Source organism: Sipha flava, unplaced genomic scaffold, assembly GCF_003268045.1.
Source record: "Sipha flava isolate LNK unplaced genomic scaffold, YSA_version1 24_pilon_pilon, whole genome shotgun sequence".
NCBI lineage: Eukaryota > Metazoa > Arthropoda > Insecta > Hemiptera > Aphididae > Sipha > Sipha flava.
Genome location: NW_020272899.1, coordinates 176,298 through 199,023, shown reverse-complemented (window position 1 = coordinate 199,023; position 22,726 = coordinate 176,298). Strand labels below are relative to the sequence as shown.

The 22,726-nt window shown below is 27.1% G+C and overlaps 1 protein-coding gene across 3 annotated transcripts in view; it reads right to left on the bottom strand.

Annotated features, from left to right (window-relative positions):
* LOC112684458 (prolyl endopeptidase FAP) overlaps positions 1-22,726 on the bottom strand; it is a 234,175-nt gene that overhangs the window by 91,127 nt on the left and 120,322 nt on the right. The window contains exons 1-2 of one of the 3 annotated variants that reach the window (XM_025556001.1): positions 19,128-19,255; positions 9,182-9,272 (exon numbers count right to left, since the gene is read on the bottom strand). The exons of 1 other annotated variant lie outside the window; for it this stretch is intronic. In XM_025556001.1, coding sequence (XP_025411786.1) covers positions 9,182-9,253 — 72 coding nt within the window. In that variant the 5' untranslated portion in view covers positions 9,254-9,272; positions 19,128-19,255. Of the gene's footprint in view, positions 1-9,181; positions 9,273-19,127; positions 19,490-22,726 lie in introns of those variants that run through there. One more of the 3 variants, XM_025555999.1, reaches the window with a different exon arrangement.

The following is a 22,726-nucleotide window of genomic DNA, read 5'->3' as shown; positions in this document are numbered from 1 at the left end:
TTTACTTCTAAACATTTGTACGTTCGTAACTTCTTACAGCTATTATCTATTTTGATAACTTATGACACTTAAAAATAACTCTTAAGTGCCTACTAAATGCTTTTTATATTTATTTTTTTAACACAAAAGTTAAGTCTCGTTTTGATTACTCTGTATAGTTCTCTCTAAATAAGATAATATTATAAATTAAATATACTATTTTATGAATGTAATATATATATATATATATTAACGGCAATATGGATAATCCGGTATTTTGCATAATGCCTAGGTACTTTATAAATAATAAGTTTTATTTACATTGCCTAAAATGGGTCAACAATTTGAATAATGCCGAGTCATTTTGCAAAATACCTGAATCATTCATATCACCAGTGACATACATGTATATATATTAAATATAAATTATATTTTCATTTTTAAAATAGTAACTAGATTGTTACTAGAATAATAATTTCACTTATACTCGATTCAGAAATATTAAGTTTTTACAGATTAAAATAAAATACTTTAAGAAGTATTATTTCGACTTTTCTAAAATATTGCCTAAATGTATTGGAATTTTCAACCAAAATAACGATTGTTAAAGTTACTTCGGTTTATTATTTAAAATATGATTAAAATAAAAGATTTTATTTATTTTGTTTCATATAGTACAATAAACCTACAATTTTTCAACTCCATATAAATTGAGACATTTAGTGTAATTATTTTGTAATTTATATTTATTCTCTTACTAGGAAAACTCATTATATTCTATTGTTCTTATACTATATTATAAACGTAATAAATTAAAAAAAAAATAAGTGTTTTGGTATTTTATTAAGTAAAATACTTCAATTAATTAAATTAGATAGTATAAAAATTAAAAATAACACCTTATTTATTCTGATAACCAAAATTATCCATTATATTGATTGTCATGTTTTTCTTATCACTTTAAAGAATATTGTTCTACTTTTTTTTATTATATTATAGAATTATTTCTTTATAATTGTAATTTATTGTGATTCATATCATAGTTCAATATATAATTTTTTAAAAATAGATATGATATTTATTGAAAAATATTTTCGTATAATTATGCCGACTACTATAATATTAATTAAGGCGCAATAATCTTTTACTATATTGTTGTTATAGATGAAAACATATATTAACGAAGTTCTTTGTGTTAATCATTGAAACAGAACGAAATATTTAGCTTGTATGTTGAATTATTTTAAATTGTAAAGCATGGTGTTAACGTTTATAACTCTACAACACAGATGTGATGATATATTTTACTGATATATATGATTTTATGATATCTGTTAATTTTGAAAAATATATGAAATATAGAATCTCCAGTATAAATATCGGTTTGATCATATAATACCTTGGAAATAAAAAAATAGTAATATCCAAATGTATATTTTTTATATAATTTATAATTTTTATATCTCTTTTTTATACCCTTTTTTTTATACGTCAGATATAATAATAATATGTACTGGGTAGCATAAGTTGAAATTTTGCTTTTAAAATTAATTAGATAAAAATATTGACTATGTTTTTCAATCATGGATCTTACTTCCGCGAATTTAATAAAAGCTTAATCACAATAGCGTGCAATAATTACGTAGTTTACATTTACATACAGATTATTTTTTTCATAGACCTTGGGCGTTTCGTAAAAGCTTATGTTTTATGTCTTGTCAAGACTAAATTTCATTGAAGAAAAGTCGGTATTGTATAATTATTTTCAGGTGAAAATTAAAAGAATATTAGTTTCACAGATTTGTAATACCGAATCAGAGTATACATAAATAATAAGGTACTACTCCGTTCTTTGTACTATTATAATATCACACACGTACGCCTGAATGAAACCCCGTGGCAAACATTTCGTAATCCTGATCACGTTAGCGAGGATAATAATAAAACACCGAATGTATGTACAAATAATATGCAGATCGTAACATATTATTCACAGTGCAAGGGAGACATTTGGAACGCGGTAAATCGAATTGCATATTACGATTTCAGGCCATTAAACACTATATATATTATATATAAACGCATATACGTACGATACATATGCGCGTTGTATACGATAATAAACTTATAATATTATGTACACGTATGCGTGATAATAATACAGTTTGTGCATATTAATATTATTATTATTATTATTATCATCATTATTACCTACTGCATATGTATCCTGACGGACGTATGCGTTTATACACATTGCAGGAAAATATTATTTTTTTTTGTATATCGACCAAAACCACTAACGTTACACCCTCGCAAATGTGCAGATAATATATAATGCATTAAATTTATAATAATGTAATAACGCGAACACAATTTCAAAATGGGAGGTGCCAGTAAACATGAAATTAATTAAAACCACATTTTTGTCATCATTAGTTATTTTCATTTACACCCTTCTTTCGGCATCGACGCAAAAGGTATAATATTAAAATTGTATATTTTGTAGATCGTGCCTTTATAGGTCATTGAAGAACTAATTTTATATGGGAATAATTTCCGTAAAATTAATTTTCCTTACATTTAAGTATATACATTTATATTTTTTATTTTAATATTATTATTATATATGTCTTATATATAATAATAATAATAATAATAACAGATTTACAATCTCAACAAAAAAGTTACAAATTCAATATTTAACATTAAATTGACATGAATATATGATAAGGAATCAACCCATTGATAACACTTATTTAATTAATTTAATAATTTATCTCTACGCCATTTTCGTTTTAGTTTGAGCAGCGAATTTTTCGGTAGAATTATGGTGGACATATGTGATATTAGTATGTAACTATACTTGCTTAAATTTGGATGAAAGCGTTTGTAGATTATTTTAGCTAGTTCAATGATAGTTCTAGATTTAAGTCATCGTGTATTTTCATTTGCATCATAAAAAATAACGAAAATACCAAAATTGTCGTTATAATAAATTAACAAAAAAAATAAATATTTCTTACTAAATTCAATATATTTTCTTTGAAAAAAAAAAACCATTGAAGTATCTAATGGAAACGTATATATATATATATATATATATAGAGTAATATTAATGTCTACTTTTTGGAAGTATTGAAAACAATTACAATGAAAGCTTCAAAGGGTATTAACCTTTAAGTAGAAAACAATTTAATCAACATTTGATTATTATTAATAGACATCGACTGTAATACAATTTTGGTTGGGAATTTCTCTCTATTTATATTATTTTTTTTTACAATTAATTTATTATATACATTTATATTAATTCGAGATGATGAATTTTACTTACACGAACAATTATGTAATTATATTAAAGCATATTATTTTATTTCTAGTATAAGTATTGATTACATAGATACATTATTATACATTAAAGACCCTGGTTTTAAACGAAAATGTAATTTATTAAAAGGATTCATTATTGGAAATTTAGCAGTTTGGTTATTTAATTGAAACTCAATTCTATGAAAATTAATTAACAAGTTAAATTTTAATTACAATTAAATTCTCTACATAAATGTTGATTATTTTGTTTCCTCTCGTTGATGGTCCAACTTTCCTTCAATATACGATAACAGCAATTAAATGTGTGTGGGCTGCACGCAAAATATATGTAAGCATGTTCTACCATTTTCGTTGTGACGAGTTTATTATACTGTTATAATCGTCAAAGTATTCAGCAATCCTTCTGCTCTACTCACCTTCTTCCCTAGCCCAACGTCACCAAGACAATAATCGAACCGAGGCGATGTGCCAAGGGTTTATTGTTTAACCGTCATCGAGTGACAAAGCCATAAAACCCATATTACGTTGACAATATTAGGTACCGACCATCATGCACACATAACTCACCAAAATTAGATTAACTACCCGAGAATCGACGAACAAGAGAGGTGAATAGTTTGTGTGGACATTACGCATTGCGTGGCGGTCGAGATGGTTTATTATGCGATTTCCATCACCACGCATATGATGTAGGTGGGGAAGAAACGAGAAAAATTAGGTGAGTACTGTGAGTGAGTGTGATAGGGTTGCGGGTCAACTATACCTACAGGGGAGTGAGAAGAAAGAGATGCGAGAGCGTATGAGAAGCACAGAGAAATATGAGAATATCGAATGAATTCTTTTCTCTCTCGACGATTCATATGTATTGTGGTCCTTGCGAACGATCACAGGTTTGAGGGATATCGTTATCCGCGTATATATTATAATAAAATATATTATTATAAGCATTTATTATTCAATACATAAATAAATAAATGTACAAACGGTTTTAAACTAAAGATTTATCATTAGATATACATAATATCAATAAAATTGCAACTATGTATTGAATTTGTATGTACCTGACGATGAATTTTTAATTTGAAACCGATCATACTTTACAACTATAACAATAATCCAGGCCTAAACTATTTATTCGCATATTTATAAATGAGTATTAACTATTTACAATTTTTTTTTTTTTCATTATTTTATTATTGATTATCCAACGTGTAGTTCAGACAAATACCTATAAAAATTGTTTTTTTTTTGTCCCAGATAGATACGCATGCTTAAATGTTCATATTGCACCTTGTGGACATAGCTCCATAAATTATACATGTTTTTAAAGAGCTAATTTCGTCGTCACTCAAAATTGCAAGTTTTTCTCAGAACGAATGTAATTATAAGTTCTAGGAGGAAAATTGGCAACTGAGCTCTCATTTCCTGCCCCTGGATCAGTCTCTTCAGAATTCCAGCGTAAAAGTGAACTGAATATCAGTTAAACATTTTACTGTCACTTTGCCACAGGATGCAGATTTCGGATATCATAATTAATATTTCTTTCCTCTCTCATTGTTCTTGAAAAATCTATTATTATATATTACAAATCGTATTATAGACTATTATTCTGGGACTAATGTGTTTCTCGCGTTATTAATCGTTTATAATCGTTTAGTGCACTTTTCATAGACGAACAGTCGTGACCAATATTTAATCTATAACCGAGGTTCAGTCCTCGCTTTAATATTGGTTTAATAGAACGGATAACGAGCATCCGTACAACATTATAAGCCTTGTTTTTGGGAATAAGCCAGAACGACGTTTGATGTACGCAATTGTGAGTTTGTTTAAAAAATCCTCCTCGGGGACCTGTTTAATTTACATATAAACTCCAAATGACAATTTGCTAGCCGATGGTTGATATTCAGTTTTATTCATCGGTACCACAACAAACTATTATAATATACCAACAATACCAGTGGTTGTATAAAGCGAGAATAAAGTAGTCCCAAAAGGCAGATCCCCAGATATTGCGTCGTCATGAAGCACAAATAAATAAAACGCAAGTGTTCATAAGGTCGAACCCTTATAAAATGGCAAAGCACTCCTGGGAAACTCAGATTGGTGTAAATAAAATGGAAATCAACAACGATAATCACAGAGTAAATAAAACTGATATACACAATTATTTGTGTACACACACATGGACCACGCAATTATTGTTCATATTGTCAAGTCCATCTGCGGAAAAATATTATATTGTTAAAATCAAAAATGAATTTACACAGTTTCTTATTGTATGAAATGTCATCAGGTTAAGAGAATTGTATATTCAAATACGATATTTTTTTCGATCGTTATCCGCAAAATGTCAAACAAAATTAGTTTTTATTCTGAACAAAATCGTATAAAATAGTTATTATTAAAAAAAATTCATAACTTTTACAAAGTTTATGCATAGATACATACTTTATCGTTAGTTATACTGAACTCTATATATAAACAGGAATTAAAATAATAGCTGAAAATAACTCTAATGATATATCTGAGTCGACCCATTCTATCAATAAAATTAATTTGCTTAAACATTATGACGATATTACGTGACTTTATCCTTCCACGTTAGTCATTTGTGCCAACTAAGTCATTATTGCAGTGCAGTTTCTGCGGTTTATATAGACATAATACAAAATATCATAAACATATACTATCTATAATGATAGATAATAATAGCTACAAAAGGTAGTAGTTATTATTTTTGAACTCTAACCTATATACTTCAAATGCTTAGATTTATTTTAAGACAATATATATGGTTTTAACTATCTTAATTGCCAGATGTGACATTACCATAATTATCTATGAAATATATTTGTTAATAAATATTTATTATTTTAATGTATTTACTTGTATATAAATGTAGCTAAAATTATAAAGCTTTATGTACAAATTATTTATCACTTAATACAAGATAATATTATTAGTTCCTTTTTAAAAATTTATATAAACGAATATAAAATATATAATAAGAATGTTTAAAAATTGAAAATATTAACAATGGAAAACGTATAGTTAAATATTCTTAGTACATTTTTTTTTTAAACCAATACAATAATAACTATAAACGAAGTATTTTTATTAACTATAACTTTTTTTATAACTATTAATCATTTCTAAAAAAAAAAAAAAAACAATCACTTTTTATCATTTCCCGTGATATTTTCGATTATTTTAAAACGTCTGTTTATTATGGAATCCATTGAAAGTATAAACTTTGCAACTAAAATCCGTAATGACACTAGAGGTAAATGTTTCTTTATGTGACATTAAAACCACTAAAAATACTTTAACCTTAGATCATGAACTTTCCAATTGGAATATAGTTTAAAAAGTTTAAATTCAGCGATTTAAGTATTGTTAAACTACAAAAATCCTGTATTATATTTAATACTATTTATGTTGATTAACAATTTGAATATAAAATAGAATTGAATTTTAAAATAAAATATAATTTTTTTCTTTCCATTTTTTTTACTCAAACAACCAAAACTATGTCAATTTAATTACTCAATACTAGATTGACATAAATACTATATATAAGAATAAGTTTTAAGTTATAAATTAATGAATACGCACAATCAAATTTGAACAAAATATTTACTCAAGTATATTATAGATAACTAGGGAATAACGTTTTTATTATTAATATTTTAAAATTTATTTTTGGAAAACCATTTTTTATTTTATTTGTCAAACATATATAAAAATGCAAATATAAAAACATATGGCATCAAAAAGTGCCTTTATTATTATATTTACAATATAAATGAAAATAAATAAACACTTTTTTTTTTTTTTTTTAATTGTATTTAGTTTTTGATTATTAATTAATGACTTACCTTTTCGTGAAATATAAATTCAACTCTACTTAGTGTACTAGATACATTTCGAAATTATTGATCAAAAACGAATAAAATATTTATTATAATTATGTGAAAGACCTCGTTTTCAAGAACGCTATGGGTAATAAGGCAGAAAATACAGTACATTTTAATTGCCATATTGTTAAAGGAAACAAAGCAAACTCTCATCCACTTCTCTCCTACTTCAACCCCCCCGCCTTCAATGGTTTCCCTAAGACTATAAAAGCTACATAATTTAATTCTGATCAGGTGATTTTCAACTGTCTTTGGAACATGGTAATTAAGTTATTTTTGAGTTAATAAAGTGAATACGCTTCCGTTATAATGTTACAGTTTAGATAAATAGGGATTTCTCTTCAGCGAACATACAGCTAGTGTTTATGTAGCTACCGTAGTAAGTATAAAATATAGTATTAATATTTACAATAACAATATATAAATATTAATAAATTATATTACCCATTAAGTCAATATAGTAAAACATATAACTTACACTATTTAAACTTAATAGCTGTATGATTTACGTCCGTGAAGTTGCCCCCCCACCATGTTCAATCGAATCCGGACCTGTCCTCAAATTTAGTAACCTTTTAGTAACTAATAGAAACTCATACTTTTCCTTCGAGGGAAATATTAATTTTGCAAGTAAAATAAGTCTTGTGAATCAGTTGCAAATGATAAACTATAAGTAGGTACTAATATATTTTTTTATTTAGCAATTACAAGAGTTTCAAACTTTCAAAGTACTGCAATTTTGGAAAATTTCGCAATTGCTATAGGTATAATAAAATACAATACATATAAATAGGTACAAAAAAAAAAAAAAAAATTAAAGGAATTATAATTTATCTATCGTAGCAAATTAAAAGTATTTATATTTGCGTTACGTATCGAACATTGAAAGTTAATAAAATGTTAACCCTTCCGAAATAAAAATTGGATTTTTTCAGAAACTGTTTGGTTGAAAATTGTTTGGTGTCGGTTACATTTAGTTAATAAAAAGTTACTAAATTTGTAAACAAGTCCGGATTCTATTGGACATGGTGGGAGGGGCTATCTTCCCAAACGTGTATGATTTGTTGTAATTATTTCTCATAATTTACAACGTAACGTTTATTGTTTTAGATCTCAAATATAAAAAAATTATAATACGTATTATAATAGATTAACAATAATTTAATTATACTTAAAGCATTTTTATATTATCATATTATTTAATATCACATTAAAATCCATCATCATAATATAAAAAAAAACCATAAAACTTTTATAATACACTGTACAACCTCTATGGATTTACAATATTTTACAAATTAAATTTTATAAATAATTGAATACTTCACATATTTTCTATTACATAAATTATGATGAAATAAATATTTTTTAATTGTATTTATAAATTTTATAGTTAAATTATACTCAAAAAAAAAAGAAAACATTAAAAATTAAAATAAAATAATAAATGACAAAAACATGATAATTTTAAAAATAATCTTAATATACGTATACATATACAATTTTAAACCACATATATTTTTAAATTATTTTATATTACTTGTATTTATTGAAATATATAAATCCGTTCTATATAAATAACAAAATATGTTTATATTTATTAATTTTATATATTATTTGAGATTTTTCGATACATTAATGAACCTTTAACCAGCTAACATAAGATAATATTATGATTGCTTTTTAATAATATTATAATGATTCAACATAATGTAACTTTATCAAAGAGTTCTTAAAAAAAAACTGACAATTTAAATTTATTAATAGTTAGTAAATATGAAATTGTATTAAATTGTAAATAATTCAAATTGCAATGATAAATACTATTTATGTAAATTATTTTGATTCCAATTAACTGTATTTCATAATAATATGAATATAATTAAATGTATAAACACTACATAAACCAACACTGAGTTTAAATAGTAATGGCTATTAAATAACAATCTTACCTCTTTTTCTGCAATAGAGACTGATTTCCTAGCTTGTCTCAAAGATGTAAATTTGTGTGACTCCGTCGACATGATTTTAAATTTCTGATATCTATTTAAGAGGAATGACACTGATAGTTATAAATTAAATTATATATTCTTAATCCAGAGCACAACTTAAGTAAATTTGTAAAATGTTATACCATTTAGATGTAACTTCAATTAATATTCTTTATTTATTACCATCATCTTCATCTTAAAATATATAAAGTAATTTGATACAAAATAAACTAATACTATAATTCTTAGCTATAGTTTCATTATCAAATTATGTTATTCTCGAAAAATGAGAACTAGTCAATTTCGTGTTATTGCATATCAGATTCTAGTCTTAAAATTAGAAAAATTAAAAAAAAAATCACCTTTTTTACATTTCAATTTAATTTCGTTTCTTTATTTTATTATAATTAAATAATATAATATTAAAGCAATAAACATTTTATATTAATAAATAAAAAACTCACAATATCGTCATAAAATAGGTTCATTTTTACTTTATTTTGTGTCAACATAATAATATTATAACAACAATAGATTCATGTGTACACATTGTAAACTATTATATATGGTACGTTAAGTCAGTTTTTATAAGTTCTGTTCGTGGCAGTTTAGTTATTAAACACATATAATGTGCTGCCTTATTGGGGCACAAAAAATACTCTTTGAACAGACGGTTGGAGAAAAAAATGATTGAAATTAAATCGATGTTAAGGCAATGGTAATAATATATTATTATTTTGAACCACTTAGATGAAAAAAAAAAAAGTGCAGATTTAATCAATAAAATGATTCACAAAGCCGTGAAAACGAGAATCAATAGTCGGTTTACAAACATTTACAAACGTTAATCATTACAACAAAACCAATTTATCAGTACATAAATTGTTGGATTTTAATTCTCTTTTGTACAGAGGAAATAAAATCTAAAATCTTACATGATTAAATTCACAACAGACTATTAAATTCGTATCTTTCTTATATCTCACCACTCCCGTTCCGCAGAAAAATAATAACGAAAGTTTAATTCAGAATATTTTTTTTTTTTTATCGTACACTTATTTAGTGTGATACACATACGAGTATGATAGAATATACAAAAAAATGACATATTTTAGTTTTAGTTTTTCATTCGATAAATCGGGAGAGCAAAGATTAAAAAAACCTATTAATTTAAGACCAAATATTTGTGCCCTTTTACTAATTTTTATTATATTGTAATTTATTTATTAAAAAACTTAAAGATATATTTTATCAAGATATTTTATCCACCTCGATGTTTAAAATTAGTTGTTTAATCAGAACTATTGTTTGAAAGTAGCTCAAAATTAATTAATTCAATACAAATTTTTAAATATTCACTATATTAATTTCATCATCAATAATATTTTTAAAAAACAAGTGCTCCAGTTGAAAAAAAAAAAACCATCGCTTCTAGAAACGAAAATATAAAAAACTAGTAGGAACAATTATGGTATTTTTCTATGTTATCTTTTAATTATATTATAACATGAATGAAAATTTCCAATTTTTATAAAAATGAAGAAAAATTGATATCTTACATAGGTATTTAATTTGAAAAATTAATTTTTAGAGTTATAAGGGGATTGGAAACGCATTATCTACTTTACCACTCCATAAATACGTCCCTGACGTATTCTAAAGGAGCAACAATTAGTTAAAATAATATTGTCGACATCAATTGTACTTTCGAAATAACAATATCGTCATACTATTATAATATATTATGACCAAAACACAAATCGTGACGAGAATATATTTCGTACTCTAAGGAAAGCTATTCACGTTTATCTTAACATGTAAATGATACAGTGGAAAAATTTATTTATATTTTTGTAGATGAAGTGGGTGGTGGAATCCCACACATATTCATATAAAAAATAAATAATTATTCACATATATACAAATTTATGTTCAGAATAAATATTTATAAAAATAATATTTTGACGATTTTTGGTTCCTATTACTTATATGTACATCAGTAATACGAGTACACAATAATGTGATGTTCAAGAATAATAATATGGATATATATACATTTTTTTAATGATCAACTTTTTCGAACTCTTCTTTTTCTTTTTTATGCATACCGAATACACTATGATATAATAAATATATAATTGACATTCCATCGAAAATATAGAAGTGTTAATATTAGCACTCAAACATTGCATTGATCAAATCAATAAAGAGTATTAATTTTTAAAATAATATGATTATAAAATTAATTTAAACAATATGATCTTAAAATCAATAACAAATTTTGTTTTTTTTTTTTTTATTTAAATCAATTGATATTTTCTGGATTCTTACAGTAAAACACTTGTTAATCAGTATTGAAACCATACTAGAAATGATGGATCATTTTACAATTTTTTTATAATATATTGTATTATAATTAATAAGATAGAAAATATTGGTTTACAGTAACTTGTAAACAAGTATTTGGGTATGATATATCATGATATATCTTTTCCAGAAAGTCTATTACTGATCCGGTAAAGAAATTAATAGATTTCGACATTTGTGTCTGTTTTTTATTTTTCAATATATTGAAACGAATTACTGAAAATTAAAATTTTAGACAAAAATATTTTTTACATTTTTAGTAAAAACTGAAATAACTGTAGCAATTAAAAAATCAAAGATGTTTCCTACATATTACATATATAAAATATATAATGAACACTAAAATGCTTTACAGCTATTTTCACAAATTCAAGAATTCCACAATATTTGCCATGCTCAACTTACATCTCTCTCTGCATCTTTTAATGAATTTAAATCTATGGTATTTATGGTATCTCCAATGATCGAGTTTCTAATATTCACTTCGAAGCTCTAATTTTTAATTATTTTCTTTGGTAAATCTTTATCGCTTCAAATTGACGGTTCAATTATATATACTGAATCAATCAATATCTATATTATACTTTCTTAGTAATTAAATAACTATCATTGTTTAACTTGCGAAATATGAATATATTTATAGAAATAATATTATATGAGAAAAATAACTATGTGTATATTACTAATAAGCACAGGGTATGATTTTTATTAAACAACGAACATTATTTCGGTTGACTCATATCATTAACAAAAAAAAAAAAAAATGTTTTGATCAGTCGAAGTAATTGCCATAATTACAGTAAATTAAAAAATATTACAATTTTTAACAAGTAATAAAATGAAATATCAGATGTGAAACGTGAAATAAAGTGACACTACTATACGCTCGTTTAAGCTTTAAATACTCACAATTTTTCTTTTCTCGATATTCGATTTCATACATTAAAATATAAATATAATTATTTTTCTTTTTAGTTTGTAATTAAAAATGCATTTTTCCTTTAGAAGAAAGAGAAATTATATTTAAAATTTGATTTATATATAATTATAATTTTTTTTTGCCATAACAATTTACATCAAGTTCGGTAAGTTTACATATCCGATCATTAGCTCTAGGACGGTCAATATCCCCGGTCTCTAAATTGTACGTTTTTAAAAAATAATAATAATCTTCTAGATCTAATATTATAGTACTAAAAATATTGTAATAAAAAAAAAAAAATGAACCTTATTTGAAATATATCACGTGCGATAGACATTTGCTCCGAAACGCGTCGTTAAAAACTATATACTCGTATTTTCCCAAACGTACAGATACGTGACAAGAGACAACAGTCGTTGAAACATTCTTTGCCATGCACGACTCCACCACAGGACCGGAACATTGGGTTTATCTGGGTGAATCGTCTTACACTTATGACTCCACTTGGTGTGAACACTTTACGGATCGCAACTTCGCCGACCCGATTTTATCAGGTGGGCGGACCACGCAGATGAGTTTATGTGGCTCGTCAGTCAATTTTAGCAACGGGCGCATATGGCCACCGCAATGGCCCGTGTCAACCCGGCCGAACGGCGATGAACAGGAGGAAACAAGGCCAGACCGTGAGGTGATTAATGGATGGCGTGGCACGGTGTATGCCGTCGGAATAAAACAAAAGACGACGGCGCGAATCTGGAGAGACCTCATCGCACGTGCACAAAAGAGACACTTTTAGTTGAACGAGGGTCGGCAAGGTATCGGGGCAGGTGATATAGGGATGGGGAAGAAACGTTCCATTCGAGGGTGATGGTGTATGCAGGGAATTGACTGCCATGAGGTTTTATAGCGTTACTACATGTGCACTAATAAAACGCCGCCGTGCACAGGACGTATAGTGTTTTTTTCTTTCCACTCCTACCACCGTGTCCCATGACACCACCGCCGATACTGGACGCACTCGTGAAAACACTCCCCCCGTGAGCTGAGATAGCGCATTACGTGTGCCACTACGCTCAAAGTCAATTTTGACCTTTCCTTTTCGTCCAGATCCCTCAGGAAAAACCGTTCAACTGCGTTAACCCTTACAGTGGCATAGTCAAGGGAAAGGACTAAGAGGCCTATTGTCTCCTCCCTTATGGATCATGTTTATAGATATGTACTATACTAGTACATTACTATTTGATATTTAAGTATTTTAAAACTATAGTACTAACTAAATGTTGACGAATAACTGGCTTTTTTCTTTGATACCTTCATAATCGTATTTACTTCTACCGTGATAACAATCATTCATTGTTATGTTGCGGCGATGCTACCGCAACTAACCACCGATAATTTATTACGATTGTTAATTATAATTGATCTAATATTATTAATACTATTTTAAAATGCTGGAAATACAATTATAAACTTGATGTTGAGGGGACGAAGGGTAAAAACTTAAATCTTCTTTTACCTAATCTGCCTAAAAAAGTGTTCAGCCTTTCCCATTTAAAAATCTTGGCTATGCCACTGAACCCTTGAGTACCATAACCGCTGCCACAGCCTATGCATAAGCTACAAATCGTGAATCTTCTGTTTATCTCAGTGACTAATTTTAGAGATATAGTATTCACGTGAACGTTAGTGATGTAACGATACAATGTGCATGTTTGTATACGTGTATGTGTGTGAAAATAAGAAGACAAGGAAAATATCACAACAGGATTGTGGTTTGTAGTGAGATACCGATGACCGGAGAAGCTGTTAAATGCTGATCGGTCTAACAATGATGTGTTTATTTGTATTGTTTTGTTTTGCTCGTAATAAACGTTTTTGCACAGTTAAACCGAAATCCGTATCAGAAGTATTGCACTTTGTGTTACTAGGGATATTTTCGAATTACTTTAACCCAGTGTGTTGCTTTCTATCAATTACATTATTTTAATAAAATTAGAGAATTTGCTTTCGAACACTTCAGCATTATTAAAATAAAAACTTGAATATAATAAAAGCCAATCGTACTACGATATAGGTATTAAAAATCTAAACGTTTTCTCATTCGATTTACAGGTATTTATTTTACTTTTTTTTTGCATTCATTTGAAGCATAAAACAAAGCGAAATCGATGAATTTCAAGAATAATGGAAACCATGGTCGATGAATGATGTGATGAAGAATAGACCATCGGTTTCAGTGGCGAACCCAACTTTTGTACGTGGATCGTATTTTCATTTTATACGCAATCTGGGCGGAAGCAATAACCTTCCGCCAGTCAGTAGCGTAGCTAAAATTGAACAAGAAGTCTATACCCCTCTGCTTGTCGTATATTTTTATTTGAGTAAACACATTTTATTTTTTTAATTTAGAAAGAAAAATTAATCATGTCTAAAATGTAATTTTGTCCTATAATTTGTACAGCCTTTCTGGTTTTTTTTTTAAATTCTCCAAACAACGCCTCCTCCACCGTTAATTTTCATTCTTTACTCGTTGCTTAGAGTAACAGAACATACCACTTTTTTCATATATTTATTCACTATTGATAATCAACAGATGTTTGCGGTTGGATGTGATATTGCACGTCTCATACACGTAGCTGTTACGACGCATTAGGTCGACACACGTTATAATCGATTGGTGAGCGCCACACACGAACCTCCTCCCTACATGAATGCATCCGTCCATCACTAAACTCACAAAAAATACTTACTATGCCTACGAGCGCACGTCGCGGAATTTTCCGAAATGACCTTCTCTTTACTAACACTGGCTGGTAGGCAATCTATCATTACTCGTGAGCTGTCCAAACTTTTGAATCCATTCAAAAAATTAAATAAAAATAAAAATGTGTACGTATATATATAAATTTATAATCTGAAAGTCTTACTTAATGAAACGTGCAATTATAAACACAGACCTGCGTGAAGTACACATCACGATTCGACGGAAATGTTGATATATCAGATCAGTATGAATAATATTGTTTTAGGATTATTGATTCGTTCGTGAATTTGAAACATGTGTAAATAAACTATGAACTCTAAACAAATCCCCCATCATATTATATTCTTATAAACTTCTCTGTATACTTTAATATATTTGATATGTACTACATGAAATTGCAAAGAGTATACTTCCAACTCGTTGGCTAATCTAGATACTAATAATTCGTTGTGGATTTTAAAAAAATCAAATTATGCTTGGAGTTCTGGAAGTAATGATTTTAAATTATTAAAGACTAGTAAACTTATTCATACTTTTTGAAGGACAATTATTAATTATTAACATTTGAAATACTATAGTAAAAATATTCATTGATATTTGATTAACACTTGATAATAAATAGTGGCCATATGTAATAGAAAATAATATAAAATGATAATAATATACTTACTAACAAACAACTGTATAAGATATTATATTTGTATAAATAAATAAATAGAAGGAACTATAAAAAAAATTAGAAATATACAATTAACTAAAAGTTTCAACTTCTAAAAAGCTATTAATCTTAATAAAACTAAATACATATAGTTAGTACTCTCTAAAAGTATTTAGTATAATATACCGTATATCTAATAAATACTGAATACGAGTATATATTTTTTTTCTATAAATATTGAAACTAAAATATGCTAAAGAATTTATTATATAAAGAGAACTAAATTTTGATTTACTACGTATAAGATAAAAGACTCTACTATCTTTAAAACAGTTAATGCACTTGAGTACAACTTAAGGAAAAAAGTTTTTTGTACAACAATCATCTTTCTCGTTGTTATAATATAAAGTCCTCTTTGAGTTTTTCTTGTACCGATGATGTATATTAGACACATCAAAGAAACTTAACAATATTAACTCTCGTTTACTTAAGTAAGATTTTTATGAAGAATATTAATACATAGAGTGTTCAATACATATTTAAAATATGTTTTACTAATACATGTATCTTGTTTGAATGATTTGACAAAAAATGCCTCTTTATGTTGAACCTTGTATATTATTGAACCTTGTCACAAGTTATATTTTTGCTATGATTGTGATTTTGACGGTAAAAATTTACCAAGAAGTATGGAACAGTTTAAAACAATAAATACAATGTGATTTAAATATTATATTTTTATCACCAACCTAAAAAATTTCTTTGGCTTTTTTTAAGGATATAATTTTGAATTAGAAATATTTTCAGATTTTAATAATTGAATAAAAAGTAAAATTATGGTTATACTTTACACATGAATATTATTACTTGTATAAAACATATTTACCTACTCGTATTGTTTCTTTAAATAATATATTATTACATCGCATTTATTAATGTGCATTTTAATTTTAATTTATTAAGTTTTAATAATGTATGATTGAAGCGAATGAATATAAAACTTAAGTGATTACAATTAAATTTCACAAGATTATATATCTATTATGTAATCTTTCATTCGTTGTGTCTTTTTTTTTTTTTTTTTTATCCCAAAGTAATATATTTAGTTAAATTACCAACTATATTTCTGTTTGTAATAACCATTCAAATAGTTAAAGAATGTCAGTTTAATTAACATAACTTCTAGTTATTTAATATTAATAAATATTTAATTTCTTCGCAAAGAATTTTAATTTAATTGAAAAATTAATAGGTAAATATAATTCAGTATGTTGTATTAATTTAAATTTTAATTAAATTTTAAATGTTTAATCCATATACTATTTATAATTTTTTAACTACATTTGAGGGTACCTACTATTAAATCCTGAGATTATTTTGAATTTGCGATTTGCATATTAATACTAAGTACGTATTATATCAAGGCAGTTAGTAATGTATTTTGGTAATATTGAGTCTATAAACAAATCTGGTCTTCTAAATAATTATTTATTACTTACATGAAAATTTTAACTTGTTGTTTCTATCAATTTGCTAATTTAATAAACTTTTTCAGATCACAGTATTTTTTTTACTTAATACTTTAGGAAAAAATTCTATTAACATAAAAATATTATTAAAGATTATTACATAATTGTAGATTTCCAGGAATATTTTGTAACTAAAATAATATTTATTAAAAATAAAAAAAAAAATAAAGATTAAAAAGCTATTAATAATTTTATTTCATAATTAAAATAATTCTATTCTTGTTTACTGTATTAAAAATCCTTTTTAAGTTTTTAAAAAAAATATTTTTCCATCAATATAATGTAATGTATGTGTGTGTGATCGTAACAACGTTATTAGTGTCTAACCCTACAAAGTATAGTACATTTGAAAAAATTTCGATTTATAAAAATAGAAGTAACTATTATAATGAAATGCAAAACAACACAATTTAACTTTAATATTATATATTTTATAGTAAATTTCATAAGTTAAATATATTTTTTGATATTTTAATTCTCTTTTATTAACAGGTATATAAGTTTGACAATATTATGAAAAAAAAATAATCGTTTTGTTGGTCTAGCAACCAATCATTATTCATAATTTATAGACTAGGTAAAATGTCAATATTTTTTTATCCAGATAATAATTATGATAATGAATTATTTTTTTGTCTACTCTGAGTGATTATACGGAGTTTATATACTTGTGAGTGGTTGGATAGGGTCCGTTTTTAATAAGTCAATTGAAAATATATTTAGGTGGTAACTTAATCGTTTTGTTTTAGATACTTTAAACCGTGTTTACCCCATGTAATATACATAATTATTATTTTACCATTTTCATCAGAAAATGTTACATTTTTATCTATTCAATTATTATTTATCAACACTTATTTGTATAACTATTTTGCTGTTTTGTAGATAAAGCTTGTCGTCAAACGTACATAAAATCAAAATGTGTGGCAATGGGAAGTTTCAATAACTCGCTTTGATTTATTATACAGACCAGAATCCGAAAAGAATACCAAAAGTAAATTTTATATTTTTTTTTTCTATAATGCTATACTATTTTTCTACTGTTTTCCACGTAGTAGTTTCAAAAACATCTCACTTTAGATCGAAAATAATATTGTTGTTTGAGAATTTTTTACATCATCAGTACCTTGTTAATATTAACAATATTGTTTGTACACGACAATGTCATCATGAAATTACCACGGCACATAATTAATTATAAATGCAATTTCTACTCAAGCAGTTGTCGCCTGAGACGAGCACGTTGATCACTACAGGGAAATAGTATTACGTAAAACCTGAACATGGTACGGTAGGAAGAATGTTCATTTAGCGGAATACCAGGTATCCGGTTTACTAAAATTAAATCGCGTCGAAAATTAAAAGCGCACGACGGCAGCTTACACGAAGCGTAATGGTATATACATTTTAGAGAACTGTGGCGGCAAGCGCTTGTATGATATATGTTTATAAAAATATACATTTATGAAATTGTCGTGATACAAGCCAACTTTTTTTTTTTCTCTACTTCTACACGTAACTTTAGTTGTGCTCGAGATTAAACATGTCTATCAGCAAATGAAAAAAAAAAATAAATAAATAAATAATAATATTATAAACAATCAAACGAACGGAATAACGTTACGACGTTAAAGGGATTACAAAGTATGCGAATAACGAGTCCTTACGTCTTGCAGGAACCGGTCGTCCATGTTACAACGGTACAACGGGCGTACGGCAGCTGCGGCGGCGGCGGCGGCGGCAGCGGCAGCGGCGGTGTCGGTGAATGATCGCGACCGATTCGGCCATCTCGACGGAGTCCAGATCAGTTCATCGTTCGTCGCGACACCACGACCACGAACACTGTTGACGCGATACTATCGCTGTTATTACTATCGTTCCGGACGACAACCACGGAAAATCACCGACAGAGTGGTAGGTGAAAACGATTTCCGCGACCGTTATTCTTGCGATCCCGCCACGACGACGTTGTTCCGACGGCGAGAACGACACGCCGCTGTTGTACGGACCGGAATGCGAGTCGCCCGTTTGCCGGACGGAGCACGCCCGGCGCGACGATATCGCGGGAAACTCGACACCACCCGACCGCGAACGACCCCCACCGACCAGCCGAGCGCCCCGGGGTTTTCCGGTACCCGGTAATACACCTACTTTTTTCCCCGGTTTTCTTTTTTCCTTTCTCTCTCTCTCTCTCTCTCTCTCTCACTCTCTCTCTCACTCTCTCACTCTCTTTTTCTCTCCCTCTCTTTTTAACACCCAATTCATTACTAGATGCCCCCTTCAACCACCGGTCCTTCGTCGTCACCCTTCACATGCCCGGTCGAACAATACTCCGAATTATTATTATTATTATTATTATTATTACTATTATTATTTTCGTTATCCATACAGTTGTTATGTACCTGACGACGAAACTCAAAACCATTATAAACACCTCGTATAAATTATTTGGCAAATTTATATTTTATCTTAAAAAAAAAAAAAAAAAAAAAATAATGACTAGGTCCACTATCTGGAATTTTTTGTTCGCGTATTAGTATTCAATCCAAATCGAAAGCTTCGTGGACATAGAAAAATAATTATTTTCTATTTTTTTTATACTAGTATAGAAAATTTATAGGTTTAAATATCTGTCACACTCAAAAAATATAGGTGCTCTCCAATAAAACGAAAATATGTTCTTAACAGCATACGGCACCATACTTTTTTAAAATAAATAAGGATTTATTTTTTTCATTCGAGCATTGTATAGTTATTATTTATATTTTGAATTTGAAAAAATGGAACTAGTCTTGACTTATAATAATTTATATGAGTATTTAATGATATATCTCTACAAAAAATTACCTAAAGTAATACTTTTTATTTTGAATTATTAACACTCTACCAATTAATTAAACTGTAAAATAGAAAAAAAAAAAGAATAGTTTTGAACTGCCAGCTGTATAACTGAAATACTTAATTTTAATAAATAATGTCGATTTTACCAGATAGTTTACAACATATAGGTATATACAATGTTACGATAAAGAGTAATTGAATCTGGAGGTTTAATTTTTTTTTTCAAAATCATAATAATAAAATATGTGAACTTAAAAAATATCATAATAAACAGTAATGGTTATTTCCATTAAAAAATATTATCGATGACTGTTTAATTTATAATATATTTTATCTAAAACAGAAATAAAAATAAATAAATAATTTTAAATTTCACTCAAATTAATTAATACTGTTAATTAAATATTGTAAGAACATAAACTTTTATCCAAATCCATTTTTTAATTTATTAATGTAAATGTTAGTGAAACTATTAGCAGAAGGATATAATTACCAGTCCTAAATTTTTCATCGCACTGACTAAGAAAAAAAAATATTTAAAATTATACTTGTTGGTTATGCCAAACTCAATTATGAGTAGTATTATCTTTTATATTATAAAGACACAAAAAACAGATTTGTGAGTTAGAAAATTCAAAAATTTGGTGATCTTCAATGATATATAAGTACAATTGTATGCGAAGGATACTTTTCACACTGATACACTAAATGTAACTGAAATACGATAATCGATGTTAACAATTAAAAATTCAAATTAAAAACATGTTAAAATACAATTATGGAACATAAAATATATGGTATTTGATACAAAAATAATATATGTACAGAATATTGGTATCTCATTATTTATACAGTCAATTTCATAACTTTGATTGTGAAAAATAGAAATAAGTGGATATTAGGAATAAATCACAGCCAACATACTGTAAAAATTTTAAAACTTTCCAAGTTCTTAATTTCTATTCGAATCGAGTCCTGCCGCATGAAAATGTGTGTTATCGCAGTCATTACCATTTGTGCTTGTGTTAGTTGCACTAAAAACGCATGCCGTTGCAACTTACTCGGTACGTGATGTCTAGAATTCACATGACTTCGCAGAAGCTTAGGGTTATTAAATATATGAAAACTTATAAATACAAATGCGGAAAAATCTCAACTTTTCAACATACCTTTTTTAATAATATGCTCTTCGTATATTCCGATAAAATCGTACGTATAGACACAAGCACACAACATAAATGATGGTAACACTTGAAATAACAAAATTGAAGTCACACGATCACCACGGAATAAACTGTTAATTCACGCGTCTTCTACATTTCATCGATGTAATTAACCTCATTAAACATTTATACACATTTGCTTTCATGCTTTTTCACAGTATTTTGTAAAATTATTATTCCACATTATTTTTTTTATTCTAAAATATTATATTTATCTATTTCCTATCGTGACATGAATATACAGTTATTTTTAATATATATTATATTTTATGTGACCTGGATTTATTGTTATTAATACAACATAATACTACTAAGTACACAGCACTTTAAACTTTAGATGGCTGTGTATCTTAGACCATTTGGTAAAATAGAATGCAATAGAATTGCAATAGAATTCATTATCTTACATAAAATTAAAAACAAATGAAGAGAAAACGTTATAACAAAATAAATAATAAATTAAATAAATCATTTTATAACAAATAATGTAAAAAATAAATTATAATTTATCACTTTATCAACGAGATCAATAATATGATTAATCAATTTATTTAAACCATTAAAACAACATTTACTAACTCTCGTGTCTTAGGTAAATCCCACCCCCTAAGTCAATGTATAGCACAGGAAACTACGATAATTTTGAAGAATCAATATGTATTTATCTATATATATACGTATTTATCAGTGATGGGAATTATTCGACCATTCGAAAATCAGTATTCCATGCTGCAATACAATACGTAACAAAAATTATTCGTTTAATTTTTCGCGCAACACAAAACGTTTAATAATAATATTATATGGCTTATGACGTATAAAGGCCTGCGAGAAATGGATTCGAAGCCAGCGTTATTTACTATTTGACATGGCAATTAAAATACAAAAATAAAAACTGTGCAAAATACTCGAATATCATAATTAAATTATTTTTAATATAGTATAAACTATAAATCACTATAGCGAGCATCGCTTAAAACGAGATACTGCTTACAATAAACAAAACGTTAGGTCCCGGCACGGCACATATGTTTGTTAAAATATACGTCTACAACGAGTAAAATAAAGCTAACTACGAACAGGTACCTGCATGATAAGAACTATTTTTGTATTTAGGTCGATTAATCATTGACATACATTATCTTTAGTTGTGTAGATATGGATTACTTATTAATAATAAATAGTATAAAAATCTTGTCATG